This window comes from Geospiza fortis, unplaced genomic scaffold (genome assembly GCF_000277835.1).
Source record: "Geospiza fortis unplaced genomic scaffold, GeoFor_1.0 scaffold4, whole genome shotgun sequence".
NCBI lineage: Eukaryota > Metazoa > Chordata > Aves > Passeriformes > Thraupidae > Geospiza > Geospiza fortis.
The window spans coordinates 589143-602095 of NW_005054475.1; the positions used below are offsets into that span (position 1 = coordinate 589143).

A 12953-nucleotide genomic window follows, 5' to 3' on the forward strand; every position below is an offset into this window, starting at 1 on the left:
CCCTGTGGCAGGAACGCCCTGGTCTGCAGTCACGACCATCTGACCTTGTTCTTAACACTGGTGTCTGGACTGGAGTTCATCCGCTTTGACTTGGACCTGGTGAGCGTTTGATCTGTTCTTCCAGCTCTGGGAGAGTGGGAATGTGGAGCAGGGGAAGTCCAGGGTGGGACAGATCCCTCTGCTTGGTCCAGAGTGGACTTTCAGCTGAAAATGTGACGCTGATGATTTTGGGAAAGACTTCTTTAGGGATCCAGCAATGGGATTTATTCCTGTTGTTCAGTTCTTCACTGCTTGGAGGAGGAACAAGGCAGCTGCAGGGCAGATTGATGGGGATAAAGGAGCTGAGCTCTGCAAGTGTAGTACAAAACCCTGGTGTCCCTCCAGAAAACACAAATCCACTGGATAACCCTTGGTAAAACCACTGGGTTTCCTCTGAGATGGACACTGAGAAGGGACCTTTAAGGGGCAGTCCCACCGTGTTGGTGGGATGGCATTTCCCCCCAGCTGTGCCAGAAACAGTGACTGCAGCCTGACTCTGAGCACTCCCTGCCCTGCAGGATGCTCCATACCTGGATCTGGCCCCCTACATGCCGGATTACTACAAACCTCAGCACCTGCTGGACTTTGAGGAGCGCCTGCCCAGCTCCGTGCACGGCTCCGACAGCCTCTCCCTCAACTCCTTCAACTCTGTCACCTCCACCAACCTGGAATGGGACGACAGTGCCATTGCTCCATCCAGCGAGGGTCAGTGGGGTTTGGGCACAGTGTGGGCAGGGCTGTGTTCTTCCCACATCCCCTTCAGATAAGGCAGCAGATTTTAGACTGGAAGAGACCAAAGCAGGGACCCAGCAGCCAGGCTGGGAGTCTCTCCTGTCTTACATCCTTGGGAGACAGGACAAGGGGAATGGGTTTAACCTAAGAGTTTTAAACAAAAATATGGGGAATTTAGATTAGGTATTAGGAAGAAATCCTTCCCTGTGAGGGTGGGCAGGCCCTGGCATAGGGTGCCCAGAGAAGCTGTGGCTGCCCCTGGATCTCTGGAAGTGTCCAAGGCCAGATTGGATGGGGCTTGGAGCAGCCTGGGACAGGGGAAGGTGTCCCTGCCATGGCAGAGGGTGGCATTAGGTCAACTTGAAGGTCCCTTCCAACCCAAACCATTCTGTGCTGATTCTGTGCCTCAGACTGGGAGAGAAGGACATTCCCTGCAGGCACCCCAGGCCACATTCCCATCCTGGGGGTTTTAGCAGGAACTGGAGGCCTCTCCCCAGAGAGTAAAGGCCATGCCTGTGTCTGAATGTGGCTTCCAGGTCAGCAGGGACACAGGGCTGCAGGGGAGGTTTTAAACTGTTGGTTTGGCAGTCCAGAGAGCCACACGTGCTGGCCCTGGAGGGGAGTAGTTTCCAGAGTCTTCTCTGTGTCTTCAGTCTGGGAGAAAGGCAGCCAGTGGTCTCAGAGGTGTTGGTTTTTCCTCTTGATACATCTTGAGGAGCCTGATAAATTGTCCTACCCACCCCCTTATCCCCTCAGAGAGGCTGGGTGTTGTTCCTGATGAACTGGGCAGACAGTACCATGTGTGCACCATGAGTCTGCTGCAGCCAGAGCAGGGAGCTCCTGTCCTGCACCCACCACATTCACATCAAGCAGCAGCTCTGCTGATGCCGTTCCTAATCCCAAATGCATTGGTCCTGTCCTGGTTTTTATGTCAGTTTGAGAAAAAGGGATTGTGGAATAGAGTTGGAATGGAATGAACTGTTAGATGGATGCAGAGAATTTGGGTCTGAGCCCACACCCAGGTGGGTTTTCTCAAGACAAGGGTCACCAGGTGCCTTTTATGAGCAAGACAGAACCTGCAGGTGTTAAAGATGCTGAGAAGGAGCAGCCTGGGGTGGGCATTGGAGTTGTTTTAACAAAGGACTTGGAAGCATAGCACTGGTTTGGGCTCACCACATGTGCTCTCAGGAAAGGGTTTGATTTTAGGGACTTGCTCCTGCCAAATCTCCAGCATCTCAGGGAAGGTGGAGACAGCACAAGGAGCCTAGAAATAAAAATAATAGAGGAAGGTTCTCTGTCCCCAGAGGTTTGGCATAAGCAGTTGTGCTGCACCCCTGGGTTTGCATGCCTGCTCCTCCCTCAGCAGAGCATGGCTTGTGCCAGACATCTCCTGCCTGTCCCTAGCACTGGGTGTCCCCGGCCTTCTGGTGGATGGCTGCTTAAAGCTCAGGAGAAGAAGGCTTTGGAGTAGAGATCCAGGAGATTTTGGAGATGGATTTTGGGTTTGGCATCATCTCAGCCTATTCCATGTGTCCAGGCAGCGGCTGTGCTCTGTGTCTCAGTCTCCCCATGCACAGAGGGATTTGGTGCTGATGTAGGAATGTTGGACCAGGACCCAGGAGGGCAGGAATTGCTGCTGCTCCTCTGGTGTGGAGGAGTTTAACTTTTCCCTGTAACTATTACCCTGCTCATCATTTCAACAGGAGCATGTCTCTACCCTGAGAGTGTAGGTGGGACTGGGGATTGTAGGATCAGAGGACAAGTTTTCCCCTTTAATCAGATCCCTGGCTTTGCAAACATTCATGAGTCAAACATCACAGTATCTATGGGAGGTAAGTGTGAAGTGGGGAAACTGAGGCACAGAGAGATTAAATTGCTTCCCAGAGATGATCAAGCCCTAGGTGACACTGTTTATCTGCTTTAGCTTCCCAGCAGCTTGAATAATGGGGCCTTCAGCCTTCCCTGGTCCCTTTGTAGCTCCCATAACACTGGGTGTTCCAGAACGAACAACCACTAGTGCAGCTGGTTTCCATTCACATCCACATTCCCTATTTTCTCATGTGTTTCAGATACCAGTGGGCAATTGTTTTGTTTCTCCCCATTCCCATCTCCCTCCCCAAATCCCCTTCACACTCTCCCCTCTCCCCACTTCCCTCCCCACTACCTGTATTTCTAATCCTGAGTTTTATCCCTCATTCTTGTAGATTATGATTTTGGAGATGTCTTTCCAGCAATGCAGACCATGCCCAGCAGAGACTGGGAAGGTGGGACACGCTCATCTCTTACAGCATTTTTGTTTTCTGTCTGCATTGCTGCCCCCTGAGCTTGCTGCATGTTCCCATGTTTGTTTCTTTAACAACCAACTGCCCTGTCCTGATGGAATTCTGTACAGGCCCAAAATGTGGGATGTGCCAGCTGCTCTCATGCCATGGATTTCCTCTCTGGGGTAAAGCACACAGTGTGCTGACTGAAAAATTGATCCACTATCATTGGTTTCCTGAAAGCCCTGGAAAACATCTGAACTAATTCTGCTGCCTTTAATTTTGGGCATTTTGCAGGGATTAATTTGGGAGGTTTTGTTTTCCCTGGATCATCCTGTCCTGTGTCAAAACTTCTCCCATGAAGTCACAATATCCAGCACATGGGTCAGTTTGGGGTCACTACATTTGTTACTTTTATTAATTTTACCACTTTTTAAACCCACTTACCAGCTACCTCTGGCCTTTATGGCCAAGAGCACTTGCCCAGCTTAAAGGAATTTATTCTTCTTCCACATGCAGCCCCTGTGCATATCCTGCACTGGAGCAGCATCCTCTCTGCTTCACCCCCAGAGGAAACACTCCACGCTCCATCCTTTGCAGCTCGAAGCTGGATGGAGTTGATGGGACCACCTGAATATTTGGGGACTATTTGGGCAAATCTGCCTGAATTCCATGGGGATTGCTCTCAGGCTCTAACCAGCTCCCTCTTGCCTTCTTTCTTACCCCATGCACAGGGATGTCACAGAAGTGGTTTAAGCTGGTTTAAGTCCCTGGAGGGTGCAAACCAGATTTCCAAACCCAGGGTGCAGGCAGCAGCTCCAGTGGGGGTGTTGGGTAGAAGCTGAAGCCCAGGGATACTGGGGGAAGGCAAATCCTTCTGGATTTGAGGATATAAAACCCGATTGACTTCCCTGGTGGAGCTCACACTGACTCTCCCTGTTCCAGGGCAGCATTTTCAGTGAGAACAAAGTGGAGTTTTGGAATCATCCATCACAAACTGCCTGGATTAGAGTTTTACAAGACGTTTCATTTTCCTCCTCAAATCCTACATCCCAAACCAGTCTGCCAGGGCTGTGGTTCTCTTCCCAAGGGGTCTTTTTAGCTGGCTGTGGAAAGGAATCAGAATCATGGAATGGTTTGGGTTGGAAGGGACCTTAAAGATCATTTCATTCCAATCCCTTGTCATGGGCAGGGACACCTTCCACTAGACCAGGAATGGTGCTGGAGAAGAGAAGGGCATGGATAACTTTCCTTTAACCATGATTTTGGATGGATAATAGATAATAATAGTCCAAGCATGACTCCTGCAGCCCTTCTCTGCTCTTTTTCCCTCTGAAGACTAACACGGGCCCAGCTGTTTGTGATCTGCCCTGTCTGTGCTGCCTGCTGAATGCTGTGTCCCCTCTCCAACACACTCCAGCCCCCACGTGTGTCTCATGTGAGCTGAGGAGAGCAGCCAGCTCTGTCAGGATTGCTGCTCCATGGGCAGGCTCTGTGTCTGCCCTTCCAGCTGAGCACGCACCTTCCCATGGCTGTGGCAGTGTTTGGGGTTCCCATGACCAGGGAAGAGATGAGGATCTGACTCCATATTTCAGAAGGCTTGATTTATTATTTTATTATATATATATTATATTAAAACTATACTAAAAGAATAGAAGAAAGGATTTCATCAGCAGGCTAGCTAAGAATAGAAAAAGAATGATAACAAAAGCTTGTGACTGATCGAGACAGTCCAGACAGCTGGACTGTGATTGGCCATTAATTAGAAACAACCACATGAGACCAATCACAGATGCACCTGTTGCATTCCACAGCAGCAGATAATCATTGTTTACATTTGTTCCTGATGCCTCTCAGCTTCTCAGGAGAAAAAAATCCTAAGGAAAAGATTTTTCATAAAACATGTCTGTGACACACGGCCACGGCAGGGGAGAAGCAGCAGCCTCATGGCTTGCTGTCACCTTGCTCAGCAGCAATGGCCCCAGGACCCCTCAGCACCTCCCTCAGACACCACCTCTGCTCTCCATCCGGCTGCTGGCTCCTGGGTGACTGAGCTGCTGTGTGCAGGCATTCTCTGAACTGCACAGGGGGTGCAGAGTCTCACACTGGCCTCGCTGTCCGTCCTCTCCGGGAGCTGCTGGCACTGCCAATGGCACGGTGCCCACACGGTGCCCCGAGCCCAGGCGCGTGGCTTGGCTCGGTCTGGCTGTGCCCAGGAGCCCGAGCCGGGGCTGATCCTCTCTCCCCCTGTCCTGCAGACGGGGACCTGACGGACACGCTGAGCTGCCCACGCTCGGAGCCCAACGGCAGCAGGGCCGCGGCGAGGAGCCCCACGCAGCAGCGCCACAACCCCTTCAACCAGGACAGGGCCGAGGCACCGTCCTCTGCTGACACCACGCCCGTGCACAGGGCAGAGGCCACCCCCGAGGGAACGGACCAGTCCGAGAGCTGCACGGAGCTGGAGGTCATCAGGTAGGGACACAGCTGCTGGCCTTGGAGAGTGGCAGATATTGGGGATGTGCCACCTCTTCTGTCCCAGTGAGGATGGTCTCTGTGCTGCAGCCTTTATTCACCCCGTGGGGCTGGGCTGGGTTCCTTGGGCTGATTCCACATCTGTCACTCCTTTTTTTTTAGATTTTCTAAGCCTTCTGATGTTAACATTCTTGTAGCAAACTTTCTCACACACTTTCTGTAAATAACTCATTGTTTTGCATTCCTTTATGGAAGAGGAGAAAGTTGATAGACTGTTAGTCTGTCCAATGTCACTGGAGAGGTGGCACTGTCACCCTCCAATCCACTGTCACTCTTAAAAAACTATAAATGTTAGAGTCAGAAAATAAACTTCCCTTTTCTCTTCACCTTGAGAACAGCAGTGTGAGCTTATGTTCTTTCGTGTCCTATAGCAACACACATCACCCCCTTTCCCTGCCAGTGTGTGTCAGAGGGCTCAGAGTAATCCATGAGCATTTATTTGGAGCTCTCTCCAGCTGGTGGCAGCTTTGCAGCAGCTCTGGGGCTTGGATCTTGTCTCCCATCCTGTTCCTCCTGTTTGTCAGTGAGCTGTGGCCAGACCTGTCATGGGAGATGCCTCTGCAGAGCTCCTGGCCGGGGTTTGGGTGTTTGACTCCTGCAGGGGAGATCCCCAAGGGATCCCTCAGAGCCCTCAATCCAGACAAAGAGCTCAAGGCTCTGTCTGCTCACACCCAGTGATGGGGACTCCCCAAACCCGCCCAGCAGGGCTGTGCTTGGGCAGAGGAGCTGGGTTTTACACATCATCCCACATGGGAGACACAGGGAAGGGGAGCCCTGGGCTCACTTCCCAAACAGGGGTGACCTGGCAGCAGTTTGGGTGCTGTGGGTGCCAGAACACTTGCACAGCACATCCTGGTGTGCTCCAACCTGCATCTCCCTCTCCTGGCAGGTGGGGACAGGGCATTGCCACCTCCAGAAACCTCCTCCCTTCCCAGCTTCTTGATCTCAACCAGGGATTTCTCCCACATCATTTCAGCACCATAACCATTTGTAATCCCTTTACAGCTGAAAGAAAGCCCAAGGTGCTGTGTCAGCAGTGACACCTCTTTTTGGGATAAGTAGGAGAAAGTGCCCATAGTTTGTCTCATGAAAACTGGCACAGAGAGGGGGGCTCTACATGGCTGCACACTGAGCAATGTTCCTGATCAGAAGGATTTCTCTGCAATGGGGAAAATTGCAAAGGAATGTTGTTGGAGCCCCGTGCTTATTGCAGAGTCTAAACAGGCACAGTGAGTGACGTTCTTCTCTCCCACAGGTTAGCCAAGAAGAAGAAGACGGGCAAGAAGAAGAAGGTGAAGCCTGAGGAGGCGGTGAACAGCCCAGCACCCGCAGCGCCCGAGGCCAGCGGGGACAGCGGCGTCAATGGGCTCAGCGACAGGGAGGAGCCACCGAGGGATGGGGAGGGGGACAGGGAGGAGCCGCCGACGCATCCCCAAGATGAAGGACACGTCCATGGAGAGCGTGGGGCAGCCCCTGAGCAAGGTCATGGACAGGCTCAACGGGCAGCTGGACCCCGGGGGCTGGAACGCCGCCCTGGAGCCCCCCGGGCAGCCCTTTCGGACCGGCACGCCAGGGGAGACCCCGGATGGATCGTCCTCTGGCGACTTTAGCGAGGGGATTTCAGCCCCCATGGACTTCTACCGATTTACCGTCGAGAGTCCAAACGCTGCTGCACCAGGTGGTGGCCACCATGACCCTCCAGGGCCTGGCCAACCGCCACATGTTTCTGGTAGCCCTGAGGCTCCTGAAGAAGAAGAAAGCAGAGAGGGAGAAGCAGTTGGGGCAGTAGAGGAGTCTGAAAGGGCGAGTGATGAACCTCAGACTAGCCAGACAGAAACCACCAACCCGCAGGCTCTCTGTGAGCCCAAGAAGGAGCAGCCCAGCCCTTCCCTGAGCAGCGCTGAGGACTCTGGGGTGGAGGAGGGGCAGGGCAGCCCCTCGGAGCTGACCCATCCCTCTGAGTTCAGGTGAGGATGGTTTTGCTCAGCAGGGAGAGCGTCTTCGAAGCAATCATGAGCTCAAGTTGATGCCTTTCCCTTTGTCCTTGGTTTGAGGGCAAAGCCCATCCTTCTCCAGGATGAAGAGGAGGTGCAAAGGGTCAGGAAGAGAAGGCCTTGGGGAGCTAACAAGTGCCCAGATCATGGATATGTTCAACAAGGAAGGGGATTGCCCTTCCTGGACTCACCCAGCCTCACATCTATGTCCATCCTCTGCTGTCTCTCTCCACAGGGTGGATAACAACCATCTCCTCCTGCTGATGATCCACGTCTTTCGGGAGAACGAGGAGCAGCTGTTCAGGGTAGGGGGTCTCCATCAATTAAAGATCAGCTCTGTGCCTGCATCAGCCGAGAGCTGAGAGCTCCTTTCTTTCCATGCAGATGATCCGAATGAGCACAGGGCACATGGAGGGGAACCTGCAGCTGATCTACGTCCTGCTGACAGATTGCTACGTGTACCTGATCCGGAAAGGTATCGCATCCCCACAGCCTCTGGGCTCAGTCCTCTGGGCAGGAGGGAGGCTCCATGCACAGCCTGTCCATGGATTAGGCCATCATTGCCTTCACTGCCTGTTCCTTGAGTCCTGTGCTCACAGCAGGGAGCTCAGGTTGATTTGTCCCCCAGGAGCCCTGGGACACGTGTCCCGTGGCTCTGTGCTGCCTGGGCCATGGCTCGGTTCGCAGCTGCTGCTGCTGCAGAGGGGGTGCAGTGCCCCCCTTCACGTGGCTCTCTGTGTCTGTGCCAGGGGCAGCGGAGAAGCCGTACATGGTGGAGGAGGCCGTGTCCTACAACGAGCTGGATTACATCTCGGTGAGCCCAGCCAGGGGGGCAGCTCTCACCAGCCCAGGGGTGTGGGTGTGTTTGTGTCCATGGGCAGTGAACCTTTGAGACTGGGAGAGTTGGCAGTGATGCCCCTTCCAGTGCCACCTCTGTGGGTGCCCATGTCTTTGGGCAGCAGAGTGACCACTGACCCTCTCCCTGGGTCAGAAGCCCAGTCAGCCCAGTCAGCCTGGCTTCCCTAACCATTGCTGTGTGGCACAGGTTGGGCTGGATCAGCAGACAGTGACCCTGGTGTGCACCAACCGGAGGAAGCAGTTCCTGCTGGACACTGCCGACGTGGCTCTCACCGAGTGAGTGGGGAACTGAGCACGGAGCTCCGGGATTCTTGGACCTGGGGACAGTGGGAGACTCCAGAGACAGCCCTTCATGACAGTCCTGCCACCCGTGAGGGGGTTGGGGGCTGGTTTGATATCACTGGCTGAACCCAGCTGACAGCTGGAAATGCCTCAGGCATGGATAAAACCAAAGTATCTTCCCTGGATCAAGAGTTACTCCATCCCTCAGTCTGAGCTTTGGGACTCTGGGCAATGCAGACCACGTGTCACTTGTGTCACTTGGCATGAGTAGGGATGAGCTCCAAGGCATGTCCCAGGTCTCTGTGTGTGCTGGCAGCTCAGGGAGGTGACCATCAAGCCATACTGTGGTCTGTGCTGGGATCAGTGACCACCTCTGGGTGTCACCTGTCTCCTTTCTGGAGTTCAGGCTTTGCAGCCTCCCATCACCTTTGGTCTGTAGGTTGATTTTACAACTCTTTGGTCTGGAAGACCAGAGGGTCATGGTTAAAGGGAGCCCCTTGGGCACCAGGTGTATGAGGGAGATGAGGGGCTGTTTGCCTCAGCCTTGTCAGAGATCTCTGCCTCCCTCTCAGGTTCTTCCTGGTCTCCTTGAAGTCAGCCATGATCAAAGGGTGCCGGGAGCCCCCTTATCCCAGTATCCTCACAGATGCCACCATGGAGAAACTGGCACTTGCCAAGTTTGTGGCGCAGGAGTCCAAGTGTGAGGTGAGTTTGGGTATCACCACCAGCACTGCAGGTGACGAAGGCTCACAGGAGACTCCCTTGACTTCTCCTGGTTTTTACAGGCCTGCAACGTGGTTGTGCGTTTCTACGGCCTCGTTCACTGGGAGGACCCCATGGATGAGGCGCTGGGGCCCTCCGGCAGCAGCTGCTCCTCTGCAGAACACGCTGTCACCAAGGATGGCATCCTGCACTACAAGGCAGGCACCTCCTACCTGGGCAAGGAGCAGTGGAAGCCTTGCTTCGTGGTGCTCAGGTGGGCACTGGGGCTGTGGGGTAGGGCTGGGGTCAAACAGGGCTCTTGGGAGAAGGTGCTGGGAGCAGTTTGCTGCCCAAAAGCTGCCTGGGAGGTGGAGAGGACTCATCTTGCCACCTAAAGGGGCCAAGCCACCGGTTTGGTGGCTAAAGCCACAGATTGTGGGTGCCCAGCAGCAGGAGTGTGACCCCACAGGGCTGCAGGGGTGGAGGGCAGGGCAGGGGTGGCTGTGGGACCAAAGGCAGGGGATACCAGAGCTGGGCTGACCCCAGTTCCTCCCTCTCTCATCTTCCCAAACGGCAGCAATGGGATCTTGTACCAGTACCCCGATCGCACGGACGTCACCCCTCTGCTCTCCATCAACATGGGGTGAGTGGCTGGTAGGACACAGAACCCAGACTCCATGGGGATCTGGGGAGCAGGAGCTACTTGGGATGTCCAGGAGGGGTTCCAGGCTGGATCATGGCCTGCTCCATGCGGCAGGAATCCCAGCTGCACCTGATTGGGGGGAGGGGACCATTTGTTTTGGCTCTGGTGATGCCACTGGAAATGGGTTAATTTCCTTCCTTGGAAGGGGCCTTGGCCTCTGAAGGGTGATGCATCCCTCCAAGAGCCCTGCTGGGAGACCCACTGTGCTCAACTCCAGCTCTCCTGCAATGTGAAGAGCCTGGAGATGGTCCTTGGAGCAATCCCAGGGGATGTCACGGGTGGGGAATGAGTGTTTGTTGGGAACAGGAGTGAGGTGCTGCCCAGGGAGGGCAGTGAGAGGCCATTCTCAGGCTCGTGCTGGCCCATCCATCCCGCTCACCTCCATCCTCCCCCTCTCTCCCAGCGGCGAGCAGTGCGGGGGATGCCGGCGTTCCAACACCACCGACCGGCCCCACTCCTTCCAGGTGATCCTGACGGACCGGCCCTCCCTGGAGCTGAGCGCCGACAACGAGGAGGACATGGCAGACTGGATGCAGTTCTTCTGCCAGGCTGTCTCCAAAGGGGTGAGCTGGGGACAGGCCCCAAGCGTGGGTGCTTCGGCCCCCTCCTTTGCCCAGAGCCCCTTTGGCGCTGCTGAAGGGGGCAGGAATGTCTGTCAGGATGGAGCAGGCAGCTTTATCCTGAGCCAGGAGGGTTTCCCCACAGGGCACCCCATGGAGATGGGGCTCCTTCATGCCAGGTTTTACCCCCCTTCCCTACCCCACGCAGGTGATCCCCCAGGGTGTTGCCCCGACGCCGTGCGTTCCCTGCTGCCTGGTGCTGACAGATGAGAAGGCTTTCACGTGCCACGAGGACTGCCAGACCAGCTTCTTCCGCTCGCTGGGCACCGCGGAGCTGACCGATGTCACCGCTGTCTCCACGGAGGCTGGCAAGGAGTACTGCATCCTGGTGAGGGCAGGGCTCTGGGACCCGCTGGCCTGGGGCTGGGTGAGCACCCAGTGCTGACACCTGGCCTCTCTCTCGGTGTTTAGGAGTTTGCTCAGGACAGCAAGGAGTTCCTGCCCCCCTGGGTCCTTTATTTTAGTTGCACTACGGAACTGGAGAGGTTCCTGTCAGCACTGAACGTCGCATGGAGGAACATCTACCAGGTCAGCATATGGGGCTGCCTCACACTCTCATTAGTGAGGGAGAGCAGAGGGATGAAATTTGTCCCTGGAGGATGAACCCAGCTTTCCCACAAAGGGCAGAAGAGCCAGGGAGCTCCTTTGGCTCCATATAATCGCAGGATGTGGGATTTAGAGGCTGGCAAGACAAGCCATGAGCACCCAGTGCTGGCAAGGGGAGTGGGAGGAATGTGGGTCAGCCCCACTGTCACCATATCCATGACACAGGCAGCCTGCCCATGTGGGTTTGAGGTGGTTTTACAGCGAGAGGGAGAAGTGACTCTGGTCTGTTCCCCTCCTGCCCCCCCACACCCGTGTTTCAGGTCGATCTCCAGCACAAGGCCATTCTGGATGCTGCTGTGAAGAAGAAATGTGAGGATGCCCAGAGCCTCATCGACAGCGCCTGGCAGCGCAGCGACAGCCTCTGCCGGGGCCGGGCCGAGCGGGACCCCTGGTGTTAACCCTGCCCAGGGGAGGACAGCTCACAGGGCCCATTTTTGGGGATCAGGGCCTGTATCTGGGCAGCTGGCACCCCAAACCCTCCTGCCATCGCTTGGTCTCCACCAGGGCCGTGCCTGCAGCGTGGACCCCGCGCTCTCCACCGAGCCAGGGACATCTGGCGTGGTTTGGGGAGCAGCCAGACGCTTCACCACCTGCACCTTCTTCCTTGTCCAGCTGCCACGGGGCAAAAAGTTTGCCTTTCACAGAATAATGTCCCAGTAGTAGTGAGGGAGAGGATGGGAGCAGGGTGGGCTGGGAAAAGCATCCCCGTTCTGGTGGGGAGCAGGACTGAGGACTTGTTCATTTTCGAACAGGGTCGGGGCGAGGTGGGAACATTCAGTCGCTACCGTGCATGTCTTGTTGCTCATACAATCACCGCTGTGTTGGGAGGAGTTGGCACCGCCCCGCCTCCTCCTCTTGGAGGGCTCGCCCAGGGCCTCCGGACTCCACTGAACCACTCTCAGCCTGTCCAGGAGATTTGAGGCTAAGGAAGAAGGAACAAGGCCAAATATTTGGCTTAAACATGGTTTTAGGAAATCTTAGCAGCCAGTTTGTGGTTTTAATGCTGACCCTGTGCACTGGGGGAGAAGAGATGGAGTCCCATGTTCTTCAGGTGTCCTGAGGGACATTGTCATGTGGCTGCCACCAAACACGGTCCCCATCTCCTCAGCTCACTGCATCTGAGGCCAGCGAGGACCCATCGCCACTTGCGCTCCACAACGAGCACTTTGGGGCACAAGCCCAGCTTTTAAATAATATTAATAACAATAATAATAACCCGGAGACCTTCTCATGTAATATAAGTTCACGGGGCCTTTTTCTGGGAGGAAACATACGTGACTGAATGTATATGTACATACATTTGCTTCCTTTCCCCCCTCCCCAAATAAATAGACCTTGGTAACTCAGCCTTGGTCCCCTGCCACATTCTGCCACTGGGGCTGCTGCTCCTCCTGCCTCCTGCTGTCACTTTGGAGCCTGTGGGATGGCTCTGGGCAGGCAGAAGGGGCGATTTGGATGAAAAGAGGGGAGGACATGCACCTCGAGCTCCTCAACAGCATTTACCCTGTCATGGGACACGTTTGTGGCTTCAACTGGGAATTACCCATCAGGACACAGAGTCTTCATGCTTTGTCCTTGCTTTTCCCTGGATCCAGGAGATATTCCCTGTCCCCTGCATCCAGGA

General features: G+C 55.0%; 1 protein-coding gene across 1 annotated transcript in view; it reads left to right on the forward strand.

Moving 5' to 3' along the window:
• The window catches only part of PLEKHM2 (pleckstrin homology and RUN domain containing M2), a 23619-nt gene extending 10944 nt beyond the window's left edge, over window positions 1–12675 (forward strand). The window contains 17 exon segments of the mRNA XM_031062988.1: window positions 12–99; window positions 558–744; window positions 2976–3035; window positions 5291–5504; window positions 6820–6990; window positions 6992–7531; window positions 7794–7863; window positions 7943–8033; window positions 8308–8372; window positions 8604–8692; window positions 9271–9403; window positions 9484–9674; window positions 9978–10043; window positions 10507–10666; window positions 10872–11051; window positions 11135–11251; window positions 11590–12675. Coding sequence (XP_030918848.1) covers window positions 12–99; window positions 558–744; window positions 2976–3035; window positions 5291–5504; window positions 6820–6990; window positions 6992–7531; window positions 7794–7863; window positions 7943–8033; window positions 8308–8372; window positions 8604–8692; window positions 9271–9403; window positions 9484–9674; window positions 9978–10043; window positions 10507–10666; window positions 10872–11051; window positions 11135–11251; window positions 11590–11727 — 2560 coding nt within the window. The 3' untranslated portion in view covers window positions 11728–12675.
• Window positions 12676–12953: the final 278 nt, after the last annotated feature.